Source organism: Sus scrofa, chromosome 13 (assembly GCF_000003025.6).
Source record: "Sus scrofa isolate TJ Tabasco breed Duroc chromosome 13, Sscrofa11.1, whole genome shotgun sequence".
Taxonomy (NCBI): Eukaryota; Metazoa; Chordata; class Mammalia; order Artiodactyla; family Suidae; genus Sus; species Sus scrofa.
Window position 1 is genome coordinate 25,553,014 of NC_010455.5, and position 26,984 is coordinate 25,579,997.

Sequence of the window (26,984 nt, forward strand, 5' to 3'; positions counted from 1 at the left end):
TCTATACACGGGGTCTTACCTACTTGGGCTCAGCTCTCCAGTAGACAGCACCGTGTAGATGCTCAATTAATAAGCACAGCATGAATGAACGTATGAACAAACTAACCCATCAACTTTATGACTTCTCTCTCTGGAACAACCAATTAACGAGGGTCTCCAAAATCCAAAATGCGTATTTAAAACTCCACGACATGAAGCAGATGCTTTCCATGTAGAGAAGAGGGCCCCAGGCTCTTACTCAGAGCCTATTTACTCTCATTTTGGAAATCATTATGTAACAAGCTTAATTTTGCGGCCTCTGAGCCCACAGTCATTAAAAAAGAGCCAAGTAAAGGGAGGAGAGGGACCATTACAGAAAGGCAACCTGAGAATTTTAAGAAGTGGGGCTTGAAAGCAAAGGAAAAACAAGAGAGCAAACCCAAGAACTCCTAGCAGAGAGCAGCCTGGAGAGCATTTAAGGCAAAGAAAGGAAGCAGCCGCTCACATCCCAACGGGACCTGAGGGCCCATTCCACACCATAATGTTCAAACTAGAGCCAGTGAGTCAAGAAAATGTTAAATTGGGTAGATCACTCTCTTTAAGGATGCAGGAAATACCATATTTTAGTAACTTTTCTTATGAACTATTTCTAAATTAGAGCCAAGATTCGTCCATGTATGACAAAAAGACAAAATACCAACTGTTTATGATAAATCATAACTAAAATATTAATAAATCAAGGAGAATAGTATGTTAAATAATATAGCAAGCCCAAGCATAAGTAATTTTAAGAATGAAAAAAATCAAACTGAGGAAAACAATAAATTTGATCATAAATAAAACAAAAATCAAGAAACATATAAAAGGTGATAAAAACGTATTTGTAAAAATTAACATACAATTCAAAAAAATTTTTAAAAAGCAACAACTCAATGTTATCCTTACTCTGATTAATAGTCTTTTAAAATAAAAAGCTCTAATCATCCTAAATTGGGGGCACCCAGGACTACAATGATTTGCTAGATGGATTCACAGAACCCAGAAAAACTGTTCTGCTCTGGATTATGGTTTATTACAGAGAAAGGGTATTGGTTCAATCCAGCAAAGGTGAAAGGTGCATAAAGGCAGAGTCCAAGAGGGACAAGGAACAAGCTTCTAGTTGTCCTCTCTCCATGGAGTGGTGTGGACAGGGCTCCAGCCTCCCAGGAACAATGTGTAACCACACAAGTGAAGCACTACCAGCCAGGGAAGCTGACTCAAGTGCTGGCATCCAGGGTTTCCTTTAGAGGTCAGTCAGTTAAGCGTGGAGAGCCTATGTGGCCAGCATCACTCAGTCTCCAGCCTCTCCTGGGGTCAAGCTCATGGTGTGGCCCAGAGCCCCACCATAACTGACACTATTAGCATCAATTATCCTGGCATGGCTCAAGGCCCCAGGCACACAGAGACTCTCATATCAGGCAGGATTTTCCAAATGCTCATAAATTCTCTTCCAGAAGGTGGTCATGAGACAGTTTCTTTGTAATATACAGGGTTTGAACCACCCCACATCTGCTGAGCTCACCCTTGCAGCCCATATCCTTAACAGGGAAACAGAGGCATGGAAGAATTTAAAGTGAGGCATTAAAGTCAGAGAAGAATTCTTCCACCAATTACTGGTATTTTGAAATCATCAGCCAGAGAATTTCAATTGAAGTGGGGGTAAGAAACTTCTTAGAAATCACTTCCTGACCCCTGATAAGCAGTAGCCCTAGTCTCCCCCACCCCGCCAGACTGACTGAAATCATGGAGGAAAAGACCATAGACTCATGAATTTAAAAAATAAAAAAAAAAAAAAAAAACAACTTCCCATGTGATCATCTTACATGCTTGCGTAGAAAGCATAGGAGAAAATATAGACAACTAGTTAGAAATATAGGAAAGAAAACAATCTCAAGAGGACTGAAAAAATCAAATATTTTTAAATGGACTTAACAAGAATATGCAGTACTTCCATTTAAAGAGAAAACACAGATGAAACATTTACTGTCTGAAATACAAATGTGTTGAGGTTGTTTGAGGTATCTAACCTTGAAACAGGAGGGAAGGATGTACCAGCCTATGCATGAAAATTTTCCCAAAGGATACTGTTATGTTTTTTTCCCCTTGGAAAAAGAAGGATAAAATTCATAATGGATATGTTTAGAATATAGATATTGAATATACTGAATATATTTTAGTTTAATCAAAGATAGGTTTGTAATGGTCAGCAAGAACTAGCCAAAAGGACGCTGTGATTTATTGAGCTTGTCTTCTAAAGAGGGAGAAAACAGTTAAGCTGATAGTCATTGGATCTCACACTCCTCTGAATGCAACTTGGCAGGGGGAAAAAAAAAAACAAACAAACAGTGATAACCCCAGACTCCTGAAATGGCTATGAAGGAGAGTGGCCAGTGAGGAGCAGGCCCTAAGATCCTATTCTTCCACATCAAGGACCCTCCCCAAATAAGTGGTCTTTGCTAGGTCCCAAACAGCTGGAAATCAGATAGGAGAAGCCATTCATATTAAGTTCCCTATCCGAGAGAGAGAAAACTTCTAAAAATCACCCATTCGGGGATACAAGGGATAGACTCTTCCCTACACTGTCCAGTGCCTGGAGGAGCCAGTAGTGCCCAATTAGGTAGGAGTCTCGTGAGATGTACCCAGTAGTACTTCTGGATGCTTGGGAGAAGTTATTCTGGGGGTATGAATTGGCCAAGTGGAAAGAAGTGCCTATCTCGCTGAGGGAAAGTGGAGGCATCATATAATTAAGAGGTTCACTCTGCTGGGATTAAACCCCAACCTCACATTTCACATGCCAATGAGTGTAGTCTGAGAATCTGGAAAGAGAGAGTCATTCCAGAATATCCAAGGAACTTTAAGGGGAAGTACAATGAGGAAGAGCCTTCTAAATGAAAAGCCGAAGTACTTTACCAAACCAACTAGAATGGTTAAATGTAGGGTGGGACTAAGAATATACACACATAAATTAAAAAGAAAGAAAGGTGGCCCAACATTGGACAACAAAGAGTCATCTTAGAAAGGGAGACAGATGGTCAGGCCTTATCTTATGAAAATGTATCACCAATAAATTAAAAATTTAAGTAAAAAATGTTTAACCTTGTTAAAATACTAAAGTAAGTAGTCACATATTCTTGGAAGAGAAGGCCTTGAGCATGACAACAAAAGAGAAATGAACCCCCAAAATATATATAGCTTTCAAGTTTTTAAGTATTAAATATTTCTCAAAGGCAAAACCACCATAAACAAAACAAATGAGGGAAAATTTATTTGCGGGATGTTGGCATGCTTTATACATCCTTATATAAAGAGTTACTGCAAACCAATAGCCACCCACCAAGAAAAAAAAAGGGACAAAATCCACCTCAGAAGAATATAAAAAGGGCCAACAAACATGGGGGGAAATGGTCAACATCATCAATATCTGAAGGAATGCAAGTTCATGCTGACAAGGGTACAATAAAAAAGGCAGTTTCATGAAGGGAAGCTAGTAGTATAAAATGTTCATCATCTAAGAATTGCAAAAATGTGTCAAATGCCCTATATAACTTTTAACACAGGGAATAAAAGGAAATAAGTACATACCCAAAGAAGTACCATGAAAATAAATCCTAGATAGTCACTAACCAGAAATTGTTTCAATGATTTTAATACATTTATAAACGTAAGTGTAGATAAGCAGGTAACAAGTCAGTCAATAAAGTATTGTTACGTAAGTATAGATAAGATGTTTACAGTATGATGAATAAGGTAGGAGGAAGAAGGAAATTTCAGAAAATACTAAGTCAATCTCACCAAGAATGGAGAATCCACATAGTGGAGCAGGCGGATATGAACACAAAATGGTAGGCATGAGGCAAAACACTGAGAGTCCTGAGTGGCTGGGTAAGAACTGTTAAGTTATTTTCTCCAGTGCAAACGTCTCATGGTTCTGAGCAAGGGAATGGTATGGGGAAGGGAGTGTATTCAATTGCATACCTAACAGTGCAGGATGGAGTCGAGGCTTAAAGAGTTTACAGGAAGGAGACGTGTGGGGTTAGATAAAGAGAAGACTACCAAATGGCAAAAGCATGGAGATAAAATCTACCTTTGGAGAAGGCTGAGGACTTTCTTGCACTGCTATGAGAAAGGGGTTGATAACCTACTCTTATTGGCATTTTCTGCACAGTCTCTTCCAAAATTACACTAGGTGATATCCTGAATCAACTCCAAAATTTTAGAAACTGAGAGCAGGCATAAATCAAATAAATAGTTGATATGTGGAGGCTTTCTAGTCTTGTGTTTTTATGTAACCTGAGTTCTATGTGACCCTCCACTGTTTTGTATGGATGGACAGACACCTAAGAACATCAATAGTTACATGAATATACAGGTGGATGGAGAAATAAACAGATGAGTGGGAAGATATATATATATATTCTATTTTTTCAAGTGAGAGAAAAACAAATGTTAAATATCATTTCAGATAATAAGCTCTAATGTCTAGGCTTCTTCAAAAAAATCAACAGCAAATTTTCATTATGAAGGCCTGAAATGCTTTTAAAAAAAAATGACTTCAATAAAGCAATACTCAAGGTTTACAAAATATTATCCAAAAAAACTGGGGCACTAGAATTATCCTGAATCAGAGGGATGAAGAAGTACTTATTCTTGCTCTAACTCCCAAATTATCCCAATTTAGATTCCTGTAGATTGTAACCCCTGGGGCGTGGGGGCGGGGGAGGGGGTTGGGAGGGAAATCACTCTACCTAAATGCACTGATTCAAGTACACACTCAAAACAGAAAAGGATTAAGTAAAAGGAACAAAGCAAGACTTTCTGGTGCAAAATCATGTGTGAATCAGAGTTCCCATTGTGGCTCAGTGGTTAACAAATCTGACTAGTATCCATGAGGATGCAGGTTTGATCCCTGGGCTCGCTCAGTGGGTTAAGGTAAGCATCTGGTGTTGCTGTGAGCTGTGGTGTAGATCACAGACGCGGCCCAGATCCCATGTTGCTGTGGCTGTGGTGTGGGCCAACGGCTACAGCTTGGATTAGACCCCTGGCCTGGGAACCTCCATACGCCACAACTGAGGCCCTAAAAAGCAAAATAGATAAATAAATAAAAATATGTGAATTAAATTTCACCTGCAAAAAAAATTATCTATGGAAAGGCCGAAAATGAACTCCTCTTTTACATACTGATTCCCATGAAAGATGGCCAAGTTGATGCCTATTTTAACACAGAATACTTGCAGTTAAGGAAGACAAAGTTACAGAGCAGAACCAACTGGAGGTCCTCTGAGCCACTACCATAGAAATCAAGTAGCCAAACTCATGATTTTTGTTGGTTACTATTTCAGAGACAGAGAAAAAACTCTACAGTGCGTTGCCACTAATAAAATCCACTTATAAATTCAAATTTCTAAAAGGAAATACAATTCTCATTTGTCCAGAAAAAAGTCCTTTCTCAGATAGAATACAAAGCCTTAGTAATTTATGAAGTCATTATGGCCCTGATGCCTGCACAGGTCACAAGAGAATTATACAAAAAGAAACAAAGGCACTACTTGCTTTCCCCAGGAGAGAAATGCTGAACGCCCTATTGTCATAAAAACATTGTAAACACATTTATATCAGCATGATCTCTCCTCAATACAAAACACTCAAAGCTAAAGAAAATAAGAAAATAGAACAAAACATGTTGGCAAAGTGATTCTACTCTACCAAAGGCAAACTGCATGGCACATTTTTCCCCAGGGCCTGCTACCTGGAATAAAGCCTTCCAAGACTACGCTATCTAAATAAAATAGCCTCCCCCACCACCCTGACACACCACCACTCCCCTTGATGACTAGAGGAAAAAAAAAAAAAAAAAAAAAAAAGCATAACCTAAAAGTTGAGAATTTATTTATTTATTTATTTATTTATTTATTTTTGCTTTTTAGGGCCACACCCAAGGCATGTGGAGGTTCCCAGGCTAGGGGTGGTATCGGAGCTGCAGCTGCCAGCCTACTACCACTGCAACAATGGATCCAAGCTGCGTCTGTGACCTACACCACAGCTCACGGCAACGCTGGCTCCTTAACCCACTGAGCAAGGCCAGAATTGAACCCACAACCTCATGGTACCTAGTCGGATTCGTTTCCGCTGCGCCAGGATGCGAACTCCAAGAATTGGCCTTTTATTGGGCAGACTTGCTGAGGACTTAAGCCTGGGAGGTAGTCTCTCAGACAGCTCTAAGGGACTGCTCTGAAGAGGTGAGGGAGAAGCCAGGATATATAAGGTTTTGCAAAAAAAAAAAAAAAATAGGTAGTTGGATCATCAAAAGATTACTGCTAATTAAAGAAAAAACAGACATCTCAAGTTAATGAATTAAGCACTCTTCTATGTAAGGGAAGATGTGAGAGGCTGTGCTCACTGGAATCATTCCTTTGATATGCACCTTAGCTATCTAGGGATAGTATCCTCTTCTTTTCTCCAGCCTGAATCCCCTCAGAGTGCGCAGTCTGGGGCAGGTGCAGTGGCTGATGGCCTCAACATCCTTTGTTTAGGTGGGTGACATGCTTCTTCCACACCCTTATCATCATTCTCTATCTTCCTATAACGTTTTCCTTTCCTTTTTTTTTCTTTTCTTTTCTTTTTAGGGCTACACCCACAACACATGGAAGTTCCCAGGCTAGGGGTCAAATCAGAGCTGTAGCCGCCAGCCTGCACCACAATCACAGCAACACAGATCCAAGACACATCTGCAACCTAAGCCACAGCTCAGGGCAAACGCTGGATCCTTAACCCACTGAGAGAGGTCAGGGATCAAACCTGGATCCTCACGGACACTACATCGGGTTCCTAACCCACCGAGCCACAGTGGGAACTCCTGTTTTTGGTTTTTTTCTTCACGGCACTTACAATTAAGTCATCTAATATATTTATTTGTTTACTTCTTTCCCCCTCCCACTAGGCACTGAGGGACAGGGTTTCAGTCCTGAGTGCCTGGCACATGGAAATCACTTGATATATCACTTATTGAATAAATTAACTAAGAAAGAAAGGAGAAAGAGAAGAGAGAAAGGGTTTTGAAGCTTCTATGAACAATCACACAAGGTAGTACAAATTACATTATTTACATTTGTATGAATATTAAAATTTCCTCTTCCCCAAGAATAGTAATGATGTGTTTCCTGAGGGAAGGATCTAGTCCCATTTATAGCTAAATTTTGAAAGAGCAATGCCCTCCCCTTACATAACAAGTGTCACAAAAAAAAAAAAAAGTTCAAATGGTCAGCAGGAGACCATTTTCAGGATTAAAATTTCATTGATAATGACTTTGATATAAAACTTCTCAGAGGTTCTGATTTTAATTAATAAGGTCATTCTGGCCTTAAATTCCATTAAATATAGCCTCTTTTCTTTGTCGTGAACCTTTAAAATTAAATCTTGTCTCTACGCTGGTTTATCTTTCTTTCTGGGACAGGGCAGGGGGGAGGAAATGACTTTTTCTCATTGATCATACAGATAACAGTTATGTTCCTGGCATTCCAACTATCTTGAAGAAAAGAGGAGGGACTGAAAGAAGAAAGAAGGGGCAGGAAGTGAGGGCACACACACCAAGTCAGTCAGTGGCAGATACAAGATTTGAATATAAATACATTCTTTTTTTTTTTAAGGCTATATCCACACCTGCTGCATATGGAAGTTCCTGGGCTAGGGGTCCAACTGGAGCTACATCTGTGCCCTACACCACAGCTTCAGCTTTCAGCAACGCCTGATCTTTAACCCACTGAGCAAGGCCAGGGATTGAACCCACAACCTCACAGAGGATGTCCTTAACCTACTCACTGAGCCACAATGGGAACTCCATGGATACAAATATATTTAATCACAAGATGCAGATTACCAGTGACAAATATTATCAACTTTAAGAAGCTGACAGTTTTCTCAAGCTGGTGGCCAAAGAGGAAGTCAGACCAACGCCAAGCACAAGGGGGATTTGACAAACCACTGCTGGCTTGAAGATGCAGGGGCCGCATGAAAAGAATTTCGGGCACAGAAAAGAATGTGAAGCAGTGCAGAAACAGGGACTTTGTCCTGCAACTGTGTACTGGGGTGAATAATAGCTCCCTAAAGATATGCCAAGTCCTAAGCCCTGTAAACGTGACTTATTTGGAAAAAGCGTCTTTGCCGATAAGATGGATCTTGAGATAAGTGGTCCTGACTTTAGGGCAGGCCCCAAGTATGGTGATAGCTGTCCTTAAAAGAAAGAGGCAGAGGCAAATGTGAGGCAGACGCAAAGGGGGAAAGGCCTGTGGAGACTGCCAGAGACTGGAGAGCTGTTGCCTTAAATCCAGCACTGCTGGCAGCCATCAGGAGCTGAGAGAGAGGTGTGGCTTCTCCCCACTGTCTCCAAAAGAACATAACCCTGCTGACTTCTGGCCTCCTGAATTCTGAAAGAATAAATTTCTGTTGTTTTAAGCCATTCAGTTTGTGATCATTTGTTACAGCAGCCCTAAGAAACTAATACAAACCCCAAGAAACAATGCTGCCAACAGCCTAAATGAGCTTGGAAGCAGATTCCTCCAGGAGTCTTAAGATGAGGACTCAGCCCAAGAGACATGTGATTTCAGGGGCAAGAGATCCTGAGCATAGAAACCTGTCACATGACGTCACACTTCTGACCTACAAAGTGTGACCTAATCAACAGATGTGGATTTAAACCTTGAAAGTGTGTGTTAACTTGCTATGCATCGATAAGAAAGCTAAGAGAACATTTAAATTTTCCTGTACTATTAGTTATTATTTAGAATCCAGAGTTAAAGTTTTGATGGTGAGCATCCTTTTCTTGCTCCTGACATGGAAATGCCCTGAATGGAGCAGTATCTAAAGGTCATGATCAAAGGAACCTAGAGTTCTGGGCGATGTGAACAGACCGTAGCAAATAGTGTCCTAATGTCATGCAATGTTGAGAAACCCCGAGCTTTAAAAAGTTAAATGGGTGAGACTCAAAAGCAAAGGAATATTAACCAAACAGAATGTTTCGGAAAAAGCATGTGCCCCATAGCATGTTTTCTGAACAGGATGTAGGCCCAGAGTTTAAGAAAGGTGGTCAATATTTAATTTAAAGCTAAGTAAACATTTTCACTTGCATCATTCACAAACTTCAGTTAAAAAAAATTATGAATTTTGGAACTGTCTGGCTCAACCAGACAGTACATTCCACAAAGGCAGCAGCTATGCCCTCTTGGTCATTATTAGAAACATGCTTGTTAAATAATATGGAACCAAGGAGGATCAGTAAATAAATGGCTGATGAAGAGAGAAAACACTCTCTCCCAAGCTTATTTCATGTGACTCTCACATGCAGATTTTTGCTGGAAATAAGCCGATCTGCTTACCACCCCCTACTCTGCCTCTTCCACACTGTGGCTTACTCCATTCTTGCCTGAGGTGCCCACTGCTTTTCTATCCAATCATATGCAGGCTTCAAAGTCTAACTCAAACACCATCTCTCTGTAAGTAGTATTATATAATCCTCCACATACAAAAGGTGCTAAACAAATTATTGTACCTAGAGCTCATCTCTTCAAAGAGCGAAGCATGTACAGTGAGAAGAGTAACAGTTCTTTACATGTAATACAGCAAACTGTTCACCCACACTATCCATTATAGTTGAGGTGATGGTTAATTTTACACAGCAATGTGACTAGGCCACAGGCCACAAGTGTTTGACAGACAGGTCAAACATTATTCTGGGTGTGTCAGTGACAGTGTTTCTGGATGAGATTAAATTTGAGTCAGTAAACTGAGTAAAGCAGATGAGACTCCCTAATCAAATGATGACCAAAAGAGAGCAAAAGGGCTGAGTAAGAGGGAGTCCTCCTGCCCCACCTCCGTGAGCTGGGACATTGGCCTTTTGCTGCTTTTAGACTTGAGTGGAAACATGGGCTCTTCCTGGGTCTTCCGGCCTCTCAGCTTTGAGACTGGTATTTCCACTATCAGCTCTCCTGGTTCTCAGGCCTTCCAACTCAAATTAGCAGTACATTCTCTTCTGGGTCCCAGCTTGCAGCCTGCAGATCTTAGGACTTCTCAGCCTCCATAATCTCATAAGCAATTCCTTCTAATAAAGGAATCCTATCCTATTGGTTCTGTCTAAGAACCATAACTAATATTTATTTTAACAGATATTTATTCTTACAACTGAGTTTTCATTCATATCACACAACAGTTCTGAGAAGCACCTGAACACAGGTATTACATGGTATTTAGTGAGAGTGAATTACTGTCCTCTGTGAAAATTTTGCCAGAGCTATTAAAAAAGTCCTGCACTTTTTCCCTAGGATTATTGCCTAGGAGCCATTGAACCATCAAGTCGAAAGAGCCTCTTTGAAAAGAAAGCCACATAGATACAGGCAGAGTAGAGATGGTGAGAAAGACACACACACAGTACTGTAAACATAATTCAAATCCCGGAGTCCAGCTGTATTTGACATCAGCACAAGTTTGACTTCTCAGCTATGTGAGCAAATGATTATGTTCCAAGTTACTCTGGGTTAAGTGTTATTGTTCACAAATAAAATTGTCTTGACTAATACCTCCAGGGTGAAAACTGGAGGGGCCGTGAAAAGACAGTCACCTTGGCTTTATCCAAAGTATTGCTTAAGGCCAAAGAAGGACTAAAACTTAAAAAAAAAAGTGTTCTCTTGTGGCTTATCTTAAGAATGGATATGTGCATATGTGTACCTGATTCACTTTGCTGTACATCTGAAACTAAAATAACCACCTAAGTTAACTACACTCCAATAAAATCAAAAAAACAAAATAAAATAAAAAATAAAACAAAAAGAAAAAAAAGGCTCCCTGAGCTGACACAGAAGGGTTGTCACACACTGGCTACATGCTTCATAAAACATACCTTCCTAAGCCAAAAGGGAGTGGTCAAACACTTCAGAATGTAATTAGATCTGGTTTCTACATTGCAGGGGAAAAAAAAAAAAAACTATTTTTTTAATGAGAGCAGATCTTGAGAAGTTCAACAAACAGTGGGGTGGAACTACCATCCTTTAAAACTTGAACTGACTCAGAGGGCAACCCAGGACCTGGCAGCAGCATCAGGCATGTGCATTAAGGCCTACACACCACCCAAGGGGGTTAATTTTGTAAAAATGTGTTTAATAGTGTGATGTGGTAGACACTTTTTTTAAACTTCAATTTATTTTGTTTGATTTGTCTGATAAAATTCACCATGTTGCCTAAATTATAAGGTGCCTTTGAGAGATTTAACATATTTTCACTGGGTGCTCTCAGCTGTCACCCTACTGTGTATGTTTGCCATGTCAGCAATGGAGTAAAAGGAAAAAAATAACCCTTTCTGTTAATTAATACTCATTTCCGGAGTTCCCGTCGTGGCGCAGTGGTTAACGAACCCGACTAGGAACCTTGAGGTTGCGGGTTCGGTCCCTGCCCTTGCTCAGTGGGTTAATGATCCGGTGTTGCCGTGAGCTGTGGTGTAGGCTGCAGACGCGGCTCGGATCCCGCGTTGCTGTGGCTCTGGTGTAGGCCAGTGGCTACAGCTCCAATTCGACCCCTAGCCTGGGAACCTCCATATGCCGCGGGAGCGGCCCAAAGAAATAGCAAAAAGACAAAATTAATTAATTAATTAATTAAAAAAAAAAAACTCATTTCCTGTTCCACCACCATCCCTCCACAACAAATATTCTGTTTGTAACTAAACTTAATTTCCACTCCAAAGGTTTGGCGAGGGTGGGAAGGAAGATTTCTTTCCATCTCTATTATTTCTGAGTGGGTCCAGGAAAAGTCCCAATTCCATGTTCCAGTAGTGTTGTCATGCTGACCATGAATAATAAACCTTACCCTTTTAGCCACAAATACCTTTAAATCTGCAAAACTTTAGTCATGTGCCTTGAAGAAAATAGGTAAAGCCCTAAAGGGATGTTTCTGAAGACAGATGAGACTCTCCTGGTCCAGTGCAGTGGAGTAGCTATTGTCTCTCTTCCTAGACCGGTTTTACAGGAAGTGCACAAGCATACAAACAAAAACATAAGGACCCTGACAGTGCAAACCCATCACTCGTCCTCATTTGACAGAAGCATCCAGGCACCCTACATGTCTCTGTCTGAATGCAGCGCATGGGACTTACTGGGGAAGTAAGGACTCTCTAATGAGGCCCAGAAGACTGCTGTCAGAATCAACGTTCGCCTCCTTCTTGCCATCGTCAACCTCCTGGTTCACAAGAAGAGATGTGGTTTCTGAGAGCAATCGCAAGCTGAAGAGTCTCCACTCCACTTGAAAGAAAAACAAACACCAAGAACGTGACCACGTGGACACGGAATGAAAACAACGTGTAACTGATGGAATTCCGCTGACGTGGTCACACTTACCATTTTGGCTCTGAACCAAGGAGACCAAGGGTGGCAGGATATAGTCAACCACCTAAAAGAACAGACATGAAAGATTTGGTTCTGATCCCTACAAACACAAAACTGAGAGTAACCACTATCCATTCCTTTTCCAGTGACAGAATCATTAGTCAAAGGCATGGGGGGGGGGGAGGCTAAATTTATCCTGGATTGAAAGTTGGCATGACATTTAATAACCACCAAGTTCATTTAACTCTGAAAAAGTCCTCAGATCAAAATGATACTATGATCAAAACAGGAATGTAGCAAACCTTCAGAGTTTATGAAAGGGAACTTTAGTATATAATACAAAATCTGGTTGGCATGGGTTGACATTAAAAAGTCAAATTAACATATATAAACTGGTGGTCATTACTCAAATTTAAACTAAACAACAATCAAAATGTTGGAAAAAAAGGAGATATACAATCCTCATCTTTTACCAAATACATCAAAAGCTATGACAAGTTAATCCAGTTGAGTTTTAGAAATAGATTGAAAAGACGTAAATCCATTAAACGAACTACCCCTATGATTTTCTAGTTATAACAAGCACAATCAAATACAGTTTAAAACTTACTCCAAAATAACAATTTGTGCACCAAATGAAAATGGATGATGAAGAAAGGACAATTCACTTCCACAATCTAGTTTTGAGAACTGCTATCTCATTTGGTGAACTATTTTGGTGACAACAGACAAAATTCCTATTGTTTAAACCTGAATATCTACCTGATCTTAAGATGTGTATTTGTTCTCACAACGCTGATGCGAGGGCAGGAGAAGTTGTCCATAGCCAAACAACACCCTCCTGTTGTACAAACCAATGAAAGGATGCCCTATACAGGTAAAGATCTCCACTCATGGGTAATGGCCCATTAATGGCACCCTGTTCTAGCTCTTGCGTAAAGTTATATGTAACATTACATCTATATATTTGCACAAGAACCCAGAGAATCAGGGATGTTTGGTTTAATCTCTTCTATTAAGTGACATCACATCACTCAAAACACAGATAGCAAGTTTCACTAAGGAATTGTGGAACTCTAAACTCCTAGTTAGCAAAAGCAAAAACCATGCAAAGAAAAGAAATATATCCCACTATCAACCCCACCAATATGTTCAACACCCATCGTGAAGGTTTAAGAGAGTATGCCAAGGGAGTTCCATCGTGGCTCAGAGGTAACAAAACTAACTAGTACCCATGAGGATGCAGGTTCGATCCCTGGCCTCACTCAGTGCGTTAAGGTTCTGACATTGCCGTGAGCTGTGGTGTAGGTCACAGACGTGGCTCAGATCCCGTGTTGTTGTGGCTGTGGCCTAGGCAGGCAGCTGTAGCTCAATTCGATCCCTAGCCTCAGAACTTCCACATGCCGTGCTGTAGCCCTAAAAAGACCAAAAAATAAAAATAAAAAGAGAGCGAGTATATTAAGAGAAGAGTGAGAAGGAAATAAAAATTATCTATGTGTCCAACTACCCTGTGCTTCACTAAGTTTGAAAAATAATTTAATGTGGTCAAAAAAGCAAGACAGCAGATGAATAGACAAAAATCAACAGTATTCCCATATGCCTAGTACAATCAATTAAATAACAACTGGGGAAAGATACCACTTACAACAGCAATAAAATTTTAAGGTATGATATCATGATTTTTACAGGAAAAATATATATATAAAATATTTACAAGTATGACAGTCACTGGTGGACTTCTAAAAAAGCCTGAAAGATGTCACAACCATGCTCAGGACAAGAAAAAGCTAAATAACCTGCAAATCAACAAGGCTTCTCAGATACATCAAAGTCACAAGGCAAATCAGCTATTCCTCAAAACTGAAGAGACAGGCAAAAACGGAAACCACCACCAGAGCCAGCAACTGGTACAAAAATTTAAAGAGTAATTGACTAATGGTTGGAGCCTGAACTGAAGAGATTAAAAATTGCTGGAGGCCCAGCCTTAGTGCAGCCACTATGCTCCTAAGTTTTATATCCCAAAGCTCCACCCAATTGCCAGGCTGAAAGTCAGAGAAGAATCCAAGAAAAATTAACCATTTTGAAGTATGGTCAGAGTATCCTTTTCTCCTTAACCAAGGCCTGACTGGACTCAAGAGACACTACTTTACCAAAAGCCTAACCTACTGGGGTTTTACCAGAACCTAAGTGAGCTGAGGAGGGCGGGGGATACCCAACTCTAGCACCCTCTAAGACTTGCTGGCTCATAAATTGGGGAGTCAGGGTGGGAGTGGCTGAGAAGCACTTGTGAAGGTCCCAGCCCAGGCAAACAGGCTCAGAAAAGGGGTGAGGCCTAATCACAGGGACTATGGGACACTCCCCCCCCCCAAACTACAACATCAATAGGATTAAAACTGAGGCAGTACTAAGACACAGGCTTTATTTAAGAAGGACTTATTAGGGAAACTCAAGGACAACAGGAGAGACAAAACACGGATATTACAGGGTATTTTAACCTCTGAAACCTACAGCTACAGTAAACAGTAAACAAAGCCTTGCTCCTAGTCAGATAAACATAAAACTTCATACTAATGGATCATTTATCTCAGTTTATTTTACCTGATACATCATGTTGGAGTAAAATATTTAAACTGTTGAGAGAGAAAGAAACACCAACTTAGAATTCTAAGTGAAATTATCCATCAAGAGTAAAAGGAGAAATAAAGATTTTCTCACACAAATAATAACAAGTGTTTTGCCAGCAGGCCTGCCTTGCAAGAAATGTTCAAAGCTCTTCAGAGAAAAGGAAAACAACATAGGTAAGATACTCAGATCTCTATGTTAGAAAAAAAAATAAATGAAGGTAAGATAAAGCCATTGATGAGAAGCCTCAGAGAGGCCCACTCTCCAAATTTACCTGCAATTCCAATATAATACAAAAAAAAAAAAAATTCTAGCAAGGTTTGAGTGAACTCCTCCTACTGAGTCTATAATCTATTTGGAAAGAAGAGGGTCAAGAACAACAGAAAATTTTTTGAAAAACCATGAGGCAGATTTGTTTACCTTCTTAAGCTTCCAAGTTTACCATGATGGGAATAATGTGGTACAAGCTTAGGGCTAGACAAAGAAATGCATAGACAAGACTGGAAAGCCTAGAAAGAGACACATACCAGAACTCAGCTGAGGGCGGGGTGAGGACTACCCATAGCGGGAAAACATACAGACTATTCATTGAAGGGTATAGGTACAATTAGTTACCTATTTAGCAAAAAAAAAAAAAAAAAAAAAGAAAATCATTATACTAAAAAAAAATTACAGGAGGCTTAGAGATCTAACAGTTAAAAAAAAAAAAAAGGCTTTTAAGGGAAAATATGAGAGAATAGCTCTGTGATACTAGAGTAGGAAAGGCACCTAAAAAGTATAAACTCAAAGGAAAATACACATAAATTTGACATTAAAATGAAAACATTTGTTGCAGAGGAGTCCTCATAAACAAGATGAGAAGAAAAGCCACTGGGTAGCCCAAAGTTCTGCAAGCCCCATACCTGACAAGGGATTAATATGCTGACTACACGCACAGGTGGTTCCCAAGGGAAAACCCAAATGGCCAACAATCACATCACAGCCCACTCACCTCTGCTAATAAAGAGAGTAAAGAAAGACAGAACAAAACTTAGAGACCAAGTTACACAAATCCAGCCAGAAAATCATGACATACCAAGTACTTATAAGACTGGGGGAAATGGGTACTCAGGTACCATTAAAAAAAAAAAATCAGTAAATCAGTTTTATACTTGGAAGAACAATTTCACAATGCTAATCAGAGCTGAGGATGAACAAATACAACTCACAATTCAGCTTCTGTGTAACATATTTTTTAAAATATACTGCAAAAATACATAAATAAATAAAACCTTATTGCAGATCTGATTTCAGGAGTAAGAAGAGTGGATAAATCATTACATTTATATTTCATTATATTCAGTGAAAACAATATAGGCAGCATGACACTTTGTATCCTGAACAAAACCTGTAATCTTAAATATGAACTAAATGTATATTTCTGTATTAAATATGTATTTTACCTACTTTTAAAAGAAGAAATCTATTTAATTATACCATTTAATTTTTTAATTAACACAGTTTTCCTCTGACTGACTCAAGGCAATTATGACAGTATCCCAAGATGATGTAAATATAATCCTTCCAATTGAGAACAATCTTTGAGAAGTAACAGGTGGAGGATGATAATGGAAAAATAAAATGCTTTGTTTATATGTAAATTAAGACTACAAGAAAACTTAGAAGACTGACTATCCCCCCCCCCTTTTTTTCTTTTGGTCTTTTCATAGACACACCCATGGCATAAGGAAGTTCCTAGGCTACAGGTTGCATCAGAGCAGCAGTTGCCAGCCTATGCCACAGCCACAGCAACGCGGGATCTGAGCTGCGTCTGTGAACTACACCACAGTTCACGGCAACACTGGATCCTTAACCCACTGAGCGAGGCTAGGGATCAAATCCGCATCTCATGGATACTAGTAGGGTTTGTTAACACTGAGCCAAGACAGGAATTCCCTTGACTATTCACTTTAATTCTTATATTGTTATCTTTTAATGCATATTTTTGCTGAACAATGACAGTTGATTACTTTATCAAATGAAAGCTACCCATTAAAACACGAACTGAAAAATAAAATGACACTGAAAATGTCTGCATGCTTAGCTAGTCAAACCAGGTAAGGGATATAAACTACATAGATTTTATTCAATAACTACATAGATTGAAATAATAAATGGTTTTCAGGAAAAGACAGTTGTTTTAAAAATCATGACAAGAAAAGGAGACCACACATTTCTTGGTAAATGTTTACTTAAATATATAATGATTCCAGAAAAAATAAAAAGAAAATAAAACTTTAAAATTTTAGCTACTTCAGATGCTAAAAAACATCTTTAGTTCCTGGAGTAGGTTTTAGGCAGAAAATATAAAAAATATTTTAAAAAGGAAGTTTAAGAAAATAAAACATTTCAATAAATTTCCATAAAAGTCAGAAGGGTATCTACCTGCAACAAAATGTATAAATGATACATTCCATTTACAAACATTAACTGAAAGTAAACCCACCTAAGTGTGTATACATACCCACAACACCCACACACATAACGTATGATTCAGATGAGCTCATGCTATGTAGGTAAGGGAATTTTATCACCACTACTATCAAAACTCAATAGCTACTAAGTCCAGAGGGGAAATTAGTCATTTATAAATACACATGCAGATAAGGATAAAACAACTAACATTACATAAATTGGGATGTGTAGATGAGCTATAGTTTCTTGGAGGTAGTATGGTGGGTGGGTGGGGGGGGATCATTTTGTTTCTGTTGCCACTGCCCTTGAAATAAAGAGCTGCCAGAAGTTAGATTTAGAGGCCTCAAGAGGCACACAATGGGAGTTCCCGTCGTGGCGCAGTGGTTAATGAATCCGACTAGGAACCATGAGATTGCAGGTTCAGTCTCTGCCCTTGCTCAGTGGGTTAACGATCCGGTGTTGCCGTGAGCTGTGGTGTAGTAGACCGGCTTGGATCCCGAGTTGCTGTGGCTCTGGCGTAGGCCGGTGGCTACAGCTCCGATTCGACCCCTAGCCTGGGAGCCTCCATATGCCGCAGGAGTGGCCGGAAGAAATAGCAAAAAGACAAAAAAAAAAAAAAGAGGCACACAATGACCTAGACTGTCTTTTTTTTTTTTTTTTTAAGATATTTAGAGTAACTTACTCTGAATTTAATTGGAAAATATTCAGATGCAAATTAAAACAATCGTCTAGATATACAATGTATAAGATTCCAATCAGGGATGAGAAAGGAACTCTAAATTGAGAGCCTCAGCCTCTGGCCCCTCATCCCTGGAGACTGACTCGCTCACTGAAGGGGGCTGACATAAACTAAGAGAGCAGCTCCAACAGTGCTCAAAGTGATCTGGAGGTGCAGGGGCAACAAACAGCAAGAGGCTCCTGCAAACAGGAGTAATGATGATTACCTGGGCCCAGCAGCAGAGAAAATCTGTTTTTAAAAAATATTTTGATAACTACATTTCAGTACAAATGGCTTCCTCTATATAGCCCTATGCATTTAATTTTGCTTTATGCATTTAAAAACATCATTCTGAGGAGTTCTGGTTGTGATGCAGCAGAAACGAATCTGACTAGTATCCATGAGGATGTAGGTTCCATCCCTGGCCCAGCTCAGTGGGTTAAGGATCCATGTTCCTGTGAGCTGTGGTATATTGGTCTCAGACTCAGCTCAGATCCTGTGTTGCTGTGGCTGTGGTGCAGGCCGGCGGCCACAGCTCCAATTCGACCCCTAGCCTGGGAACCTCCATATGCTGCAGGTGCGGCCCTAAAAAGTAAAAAATAAATAAAAATTAAAAATAAATAAAAACATCATTCTAGGAATGAGTCCGCAGATCTCAGCAGACGCCCAAGGTTTCCAACGTACAAAACACAGGAACAAAGCAGCCAGTGCCAAGAACACCACTCTGATGGGCTCACTGGATTCTTGAACCCTTCCAAAGGTGGGCCACCTGTACAGTATCTCTAGCCAATCTATATATATTGGAAATAAGGACAAATTTCACCAATAAAAAAATTATTTCGAACAAAGGGATCATCAAGATAAAGACACCTCGAGTATGAAGTTCTGATCAGAGTCTTTCAAATGCTCACCAATCATCACTGCAGGGGGTATTCCTGAAAGTGTACTTCACATATACACTGACCTCTCCTAGGACAGAGATTAAAACCAACTCACGCAAAGAGACTCAGACATAGAAAACAAACTTATGGTTGCCAAAGGGAAAGGGGGTGGGGGAGGGATAAATTAGGAGTTTGGGATTAGCAGATACACACTACTATATAAAAAGCAGATAAACATTAGGTCCTACTGTATAGCACAGGGAACTATATTCAATATCTTGTAATAACCTCTAATAGAAAAGAACCTGAAAAAGTACCTATTATATATATAATATACATGTATATAAACTGAATCACTTTGCTATATACCAGAAACTAACACAACACTGTAAATCAACCATACTTTTAATTAAAAAAAAACTAACTCATGCATATAATTTCACACCTCTACAGTTCAGTATTTTTAAGTAAATTGCTCTTAAGTTATGTATTTTATATATATACATATATATATATAAAATCATTTCACATTCCTCCCTGTCTGAATACACAATTTTGTTCTGCCTAAAACACCCACTCCTCACCCGAGAGCCCATCAGGAGTTGATTCCCTACTTGCCTCCAAGATGTAGTTCAAGAATTGCCTCCTCTAAGGAGTTCCGTCGTGGCATAGCAGAAACAAATCCAACTAGTATCCATAAGGATGAGGGTTTGATCCCTCCAATTTCACCCCTACCCTGGGAACTTCCCTGTCGCGGGTGTGGCACTAAAAAGAAAAAAAAAAAAAGCACTGCCTCCTCCAAAAATGATCCCCAGACCCTGTTAGACTGAGCAGGGCTCTTGGCAAGCCCCGTGCATACCACCAACAGAGCACTCTTCACACTTGGGTCCAATCTTTGCTTCTTATATCGATCCTTTCCTCCCAATCAATATTGAACAAATTCAGGTCAGGACCTACTTCCAGCTCCCTAGTGTGTTCTCAGTGCTTCCTGTAAATAAGTAGTTTGCAAATGGCACAGACTATGAATATATGAGTAAACCAAATACTTTGATGTTTTCTGGGTCCATTTTTATATCATTGCTATAACTCTATCCATGCTAACTTATCCTACTAATATGTAAAGGATGTTTAAAAAAAAGTTTTGAAACTAAAAGATACTTGGGCCACAGAATGCCAGTTTCTCAAAAAGAAAAAAAGAAAACAAAAACTAATTTGATTTTGTATCCTAGCTATCAGCTGACATCACTCCAAACTTGGAATTTTAAGGAAAACCCTCAGCCCTGCATACCATAAGAAATCCAGCATTCTCTCTAAGATTTATAGGAATGTGCAAAGGCTTATTTCCTTTTCATGGTTCATTGCTATCTCTGGAGTTTTGACCTCATGACTCTAGTATTTTATTTGCTTTTCACCGTCACAAAAATTTGGTTTAATTCAAGTTAAATTTCTCAGTATTTATTAGCTTCCAGTCTTCAGTTTCAAAATTTACAAAAGGATGGGCTTTTCATAAAAAGGATATTATGACTTAGCTTATTTTTCTAAGTTAAAGCAATTAAACTATATTTTAGGCAACTTATGTATATTATTGCTAGAACTTTCTAATACAGAATCACCTTTATTATTCCCTTTACGATTACCATTTTTTTGAAATCACTGTGAATGGGAACAAACTCTCTGCCCAAACCCAATCGCTGGGGTATTCTGAACTGTTCTCTAGGCCACAATGATAATTTCCAAGCACTGAATGATCTAAACTCTGGGAAAAATCTGCATTAAGCATTTGTTCTCAGCAAGAATTAAATACATGTAACCGCTTCCATATAATAAAGTATTGATCAAGTAGCCTTGAATAGTTTGTGCTGATATTTTAAACAGTGTTACGCTCCTCTAGGTGCTGGATCTTCAATTTCATGTATTCCAGTCATGCTCAAGAGGAGGTAATTAGAGGGTTTCCCATGAGTTATAGCATTAAAAACTATTTTTTAGGAAGTCCGTGAGTTACAACGATGTCTTTCTCCTATCATAACACAGGCTGTCTTTTCGATGAATATTATGATAGCATTTCATGATTAGAAAGCAAATTAACTAAATGACTCATTAAATGTAAATACAGACATTTGGAAATACTGGATCTTAACGAATTATCCACGGGATTACCGTTCATTAGGGAAAAGAATCAACAAGCAACACTCAAGCAACTAATCTCTCAGTGGAAGACTGAGAAATGACTGCTAAGAAAGTGACAGTAACAGGGGAGTTCCCATCGTGGCGCAGTGGTTAATGAATCCAACTAGGAACCATGAGATTGTGGGTTTGATCCCTGGCCTCGCTCAGTGGGTTAAGGATCTGGCATTGCCATGAGCTGTGGTGTAGGGCCCAGACGAGGCTCAGATCCCGCGTTGCTGTGGCTCTGGCGTAGGCCGTGGCTACAGCTCCGATTAGACCCCTAGCTGGGAACCTCCATATGCTGAGGGAAGCGGCCCTAGAAAAGGCAAAAAGACCAAAAAAAAAAAAAAAAAAAGAAAGAAAGTGACTGTAACAAACAGAATTTCTGGCAACAGAGGGTATGGTTATTTGGATTAACTATCTCACTAAAAACTCACAATGAAAAATGCCAGATAAAATATAAACAAACCTTTGAAACATTTAAGAGAGGGGAGCTTTCAGGCCAGTTTCTGAATGAAAACCTTAACCAGAGAGTTGAGTGGAACATATGAGCGAGGAACTGATTGTGCCATTGAGGCATTTACCAGTAACACGAACACAAATCCCCAGTGGAAGCCAGTGGGACCAGAGACAGAGAGGTCTGAGTTCAGGGCTGCCCAGCATATGGAGCTTTGTGAGTCGTCTACACTGAGCTGGCCACTGGGGAGGGGGGAATGACTCTCCCTGAGTTAGGAAAACCAGGCCTAGTCCCAACCCATCCACACAGATTCCAGCTCCTGGGAACAACTGAGAAGGCTGCCCTGGGAAGTTATGTTCTCAGACCTACACTGGGTACAAAGGACTGTGGTCGGAGGTAGCCCTGACTGGCAGGGCCCTCAAACAAACATGAAGCTTCTCGGAGAAACAACATCCACAAGAGGCTTCAGGGAAGGCCCACAAAGAGATTTCAAGGCCCATGACCAACATGCAGTAACCATTAATAAGGTTTCCAAGAAAACAAGATGAGGTTGGCATGAACAAGATACAACAGACATCATATCACAGTCTTCAGTCACTGAAAATATCAGACATCATGTAAAAATATCTAACAACTGCGAATAAGTAAAGCACAAAATGGGAGATATCTATGAGGAAAAGGAAATTATAAAAAGCAATAGAGCAGAATTTCTTGTGATAATTTCTACACGTGAAAATCCCGATTTAAAATATCGTAACTGTATTTGGCACCAGAATGAACAGAGAAGACAGAAACAAAGCAAATACGAGTATCCAGAACACAACACTAAGAGACAAAAAGATGAAATATACAGAAAGACAGTAAGAAGTATAGGAAATAAGTGAGAAAGTGTAATAGCCATAGGATCGGAGTTGCTAAAGGAGACTGAGCAGAGAGAAGATAAACAGAGATGAGGGGTAAGAATTGCGCACAGTTGAGAAAAAGGCCAATCCACAGATTCGAGAGGCACATAAAACCTAAGCAGAATCTACAAAAGAAGTTCATGTTTAGCTGCAACACAGTGACCCTATAGAAAATCAAAAACCCTCCCCCTCCCCAGCAAAAAAAAAGGTCTTAAAAGGAAACAAGGAACAAAGAGACAGACTATCCTTACAGGAAAAACCAACTATCAGCTAACCCCTCAGTAGCAACTAATAAGATAATGAAATAATATCTTTGTACTAAATAGCAACAAAATTAACTGCTAATCTAGAATTTAATATTAAGGAAAAAATTTCCCTCAAGAAATAATACTTTTGGGGATTAACAAATACACACACTACAGATAAAATAGGTAAACAACAAGGATCTACTGTAGAGCATGGGGAACTATATTCAATATTTTGTAATAACCTATAACATAAAAGAATCTGAAAAAGAATACATATATGTATATCTGTGTAACTGAATCATTTTGCTATATACTAAAACTAACACAACATTGTAAATTAACTATATTTCAACTAAAAAAATAACAATAGCAACAACAAAAACAATGACTTCTCAAAGGGTTGCCACTAGCACACCCAAAGTTAAGGAAAATTATGAAGGATGTATGTTATTCAGAAATAAGTGAAGCCAGATGGAAGCAGTAAGAATTTAGAAAGAAAGAAAAGAAAAAAAAGGAAGTAAACACGTGGGCAAAAGCAAATGAGCATATATTATAGTAATAATAAGGAGTATTCTGTTATCATTTTATAACAAAAGAGAGTTAAAAAGAGAGAAATAAGACAAGACAAACTTTAAAATGTCAGGCAAAAATAACACACATGGCCTGAGAGGACTCAATGCAAAGGAATACGCCATGGCCTGTATTTTAGTTAAACATCTTTTTTTTTTAAGTTCAGCTTTTAATGCCAACCTTACATAAAGGAAAAATTAATGGAAAAAAACGTTAGTCAATAGAAAAAAGATAAAGTAGAAGCGGGAAAAGAGAAAATATGTATGACAAAGAAGATGGTGGAATCAATCCAAATACACTAACAATTACAGTGAATGTAAATGGAATACATATTATGTAAAAAGTCAAATTAGACTTTCTAAAAAAATACTATATGATATTTACATGACCAAGATCTAAACATAAAGACAGAGAGCTGCTGAAAAGAAAAGAATGAGAGAAGATATATCAGGAAGAAAGCAGGTATGATTTTATTGAGATGGGACAAAATAGACCTTAAGGCAAAAAGTATTAGAAACAAAGTTCATTTCACAATGAAAAAGAAGGTTGATTTCCTAACATGATATAATATTAAATTTGATGCATCTAATAATATGGCTTCAAAATATATAAAACAAAAACTGACAGAACTACACAAGAAGAAATAGACAAATTCATAACAGCCTTGAGGGAGATTTGTACACATCTGTCTCGTAATTTATAGACAAAAACTGATAAAAATTGGTAAGGATAGGAAAGATTTAAGCAAGATAATAATTAGCCTAATGGACATATACCAAATGCTGTACCCAAGAGTTCAAAAATACATGTTCTTCCATATACATACAGAACATCTACCAAAAAAAATCTTATAATGGATGGTGAAACAAGTCTTAATAAATTTCAAAGAATGAAATTAGAGTATTTCTCTAACTTCAATGCAAGTGAGAAATCAGTTTAGAATGACTAAAAAGTGCCTGCATGTTTGAAAATTTAAATATATTTATCTTAATAACCCATGAGTAAAAGCTAATATTTTAACTTAAAAGATACCAAAAATGCTACAACCAAAGGAGACGCAATTTTCAATGCATATATTAGACAGGAAGAAATAAAAAAAAATCAACAAACTAAATATTTATCTCAGAAAGTTAGGAAAAGAATGCAAAAAAAAGAAAAAAGAAAATGCAGGAGTTCCTGTTGTGGCGCAGCAGAAACGAATCTTACTAGGAACCATGAGGTTGCAGGTTCGACCCCTGGCTTCGCTCAGTGGGTTAAGGAGCCAGCGTTGCCATGAGCTGTAGTGTAGGTGGCAGACGCGGCTTGGATCCAGCATTGCTGTGGCTCTGGCATAGGGCGCTATCGACCCCTAGCCTGAGAACCTCCATATGCCGCGGGAGCGGCCCAATAAATAGCAAAAAGCAAAAAAAAAAAAAAAAAAAAAGAAAATCAAAATCTTAAAAAGACCTAACGAGCGTCTCATCAAAGAGTATTCCCAAACGGCCAGTAAACATTAGAAAAACTATTCAGCCTCATTAGTAGTCTTGACTATACAATTTAAAACTATGGTGAAATGTCACTACACACCCATACATTTAAAGGCTGATATCACAAGAACTTGGAAGGATGAGGAGATCTGGTCCTGTGCTGCTGGTGTGAGGGTAAACCAGAACCACCTCTTTGGAAAACACAATGGCACTTCCAAACAAACCGAGTTTGAATATGTCCTATAACCACCGATTGCATTCCTAAGGACGTACCCCAGCAGGAATGCACGCTTATGTGGGGCAAAACACATAAACAAGAATCTGCAGCAGTATTTTTTCTAAGTGCCAAAAACTAGAAACAGCCTAATGTTTATCAAGCATAAACAGGTTGTGTTACATGCATATATTCAGATTTCAATGATGGGACATTACACACTGATGAAAAATTAAACTTAAGGATACTTAACAACATGAATGTCCTACAAACACTGAGGGAAAAAAATCAAGTCACAAAGGAATACATATTGTTTTGATACAAAAGGCAAAAGTAGGCAAATCCAACCTTTATCATTTAAGAAGGCATGCACAGGCTGACAAAGGAATATGCATGATTAGTGTGAATGTCAGGATAGTGGTCCCCTCCTCAAAGAGCAAAGAATTTGTAGTTAAAATGACTTTGGGGCTGTGGTAATGTTTAATTTTTTTTTAACTGAGTGGCAATTTCTGGAGCACGTCTTTTGCAACTACTTGTTGAACTACACATATTTCAATACATTTTTCTGTACTTTATGTTTTACAGTAAAACAGATTAAAACAACAAGAACAACCAAAAAAAAGAAAATAACCATAAAGACTTGGTGGAGGAGTTCCCACTGTGGCACGCTGGGTTAAGAATCCAACTGTAGCAGCTCAGGTCACTGCGGAGGGCATGGGTTCAATCCTCAGCCTGACACAGTGGGTTAAAAAAATCTGGCATCGTTGAAGCTGCTGTTTGGATTCAACCCCTGGCCCAGGAACTTCCCTATGCTGTGGAAAAAAAGTTGGTGGAAATTTCCTCAAAAAATAATTATCCTCTCTCTCTCGAGATATCAATCTTTAGAGTCCTGAGCTACCACATAAGAAGGCAGACTACCCTGAAGTCTCCCTGCTGGAGAGACCACATAGAGATGGAGAAAGATGCCTACAGAGTCTCAACTGGAGGCACACACATGAGGGAATGACTTGCAGGTGATTCCAGCCCCAGGCACCACTGACTGGTACCTCCTGAAAGACCCTGAGTGAGAACTCTCTTGCTGAGCTATGTCAGCCCCTACAACCAGAAGAGAATACAAAAATGACTGCTGTGGTCTCCTCTTACCTGGCTCCTTTTCTTGGGTGCTTCTGCTGATGAGAACGTAGTCATAAAACTTTCCTCCTTCCTACATTCACCACTCAGCTCACCTAAGGATCACCCTAATGCAGAGGTTCTCAAAAGAGGGCAATCTTGCTGCCTGGAAGATACCCAGCAATGTGTAGACACTTTCTGCTTGTTGCAACTGGGGGGGTCTGGAATGGGTGTTACCCACATCTACTACATAGAGGCCAGGAAAGCTGCTAAACATCTACAATGCCCAGGACAGCCCCCACAACAAAGACCTGTCCATCTCCAAATGCCCATAGGTTAAGAAGCTGTTCTAAGAGTTTATGCTATTGGATACAACAAATAATCAGGCAAGGAGAAAGAAGCAGCAAGCTGAGGTTAAGTTGGGACTGCAAGGAAAGAGAATAATGAGCAAAGAGAAGTCCAAAATAAAGTCAACAAGGAAGGAAGGGATTTCTTATGTTCATCCTATCAGGGGCACAGCTTTTCTCAAAGCTTATTTCACCTGAGGAACATGTAGGCACCAAGCATGTGTAAACTAGTCTCTTTAGATACAGAATTACCAAGTAAACCAAAAAATATCTTTTTTCAAAAGCTGCCAGTACTAACCGTAGAGCAATAGTCTTTCAATAAAATAGGATACTGTATCACAGCTTCAAAAGCCGACAGCGTGATCTTGATAAATTCTTCTGATGCCATCAGTCCTAGAAGTACAGTTAATTATTACAGGAGTTTATTTATAAGTCCAAAATCACAATATCAC

General features: G+C 39.2%; 1 protein-coding gene across 9 annotated transcripts in view; it reads right to left on the bottom strand.

The window, feature by feature from the left end:
- ULK4 (unc-51 like kinase 4) overlaps positions 1 to 26,984 on the bottom strand; it is a 543,576-nt gene that overhangs the window by 345,124 nt on the left and 171,468 nt on the right. For all 9 annotated transcript variants that reach the window (XR_002337917.1, XR_002337916.1, XR_002337918.1 and 6 more), the window contains 3 exons: positions 26,831 to 26,925; positions 12,390 to 12,441; positions 12,149 to 12,293 (listed from right to left, as the gene is read on the bottom strand). Coding sequence is in view for 5 of the 9 variants with exons in the window: in XM_021070410.1 (XP_020926069.1) it covers positions 12,149 to 12,293; positions 12,390 to 12,441; positions 26,831 to 26,925 (292 nt within the window). In the remaining 4 variants the exon portion in view is untranslated. The remainder of the gene's footprint in view (positions 1 to 12,148; positions 12,294 to 12,389; positions 12,442 to 26,830; positions 26,926 to 26,984) is intronic.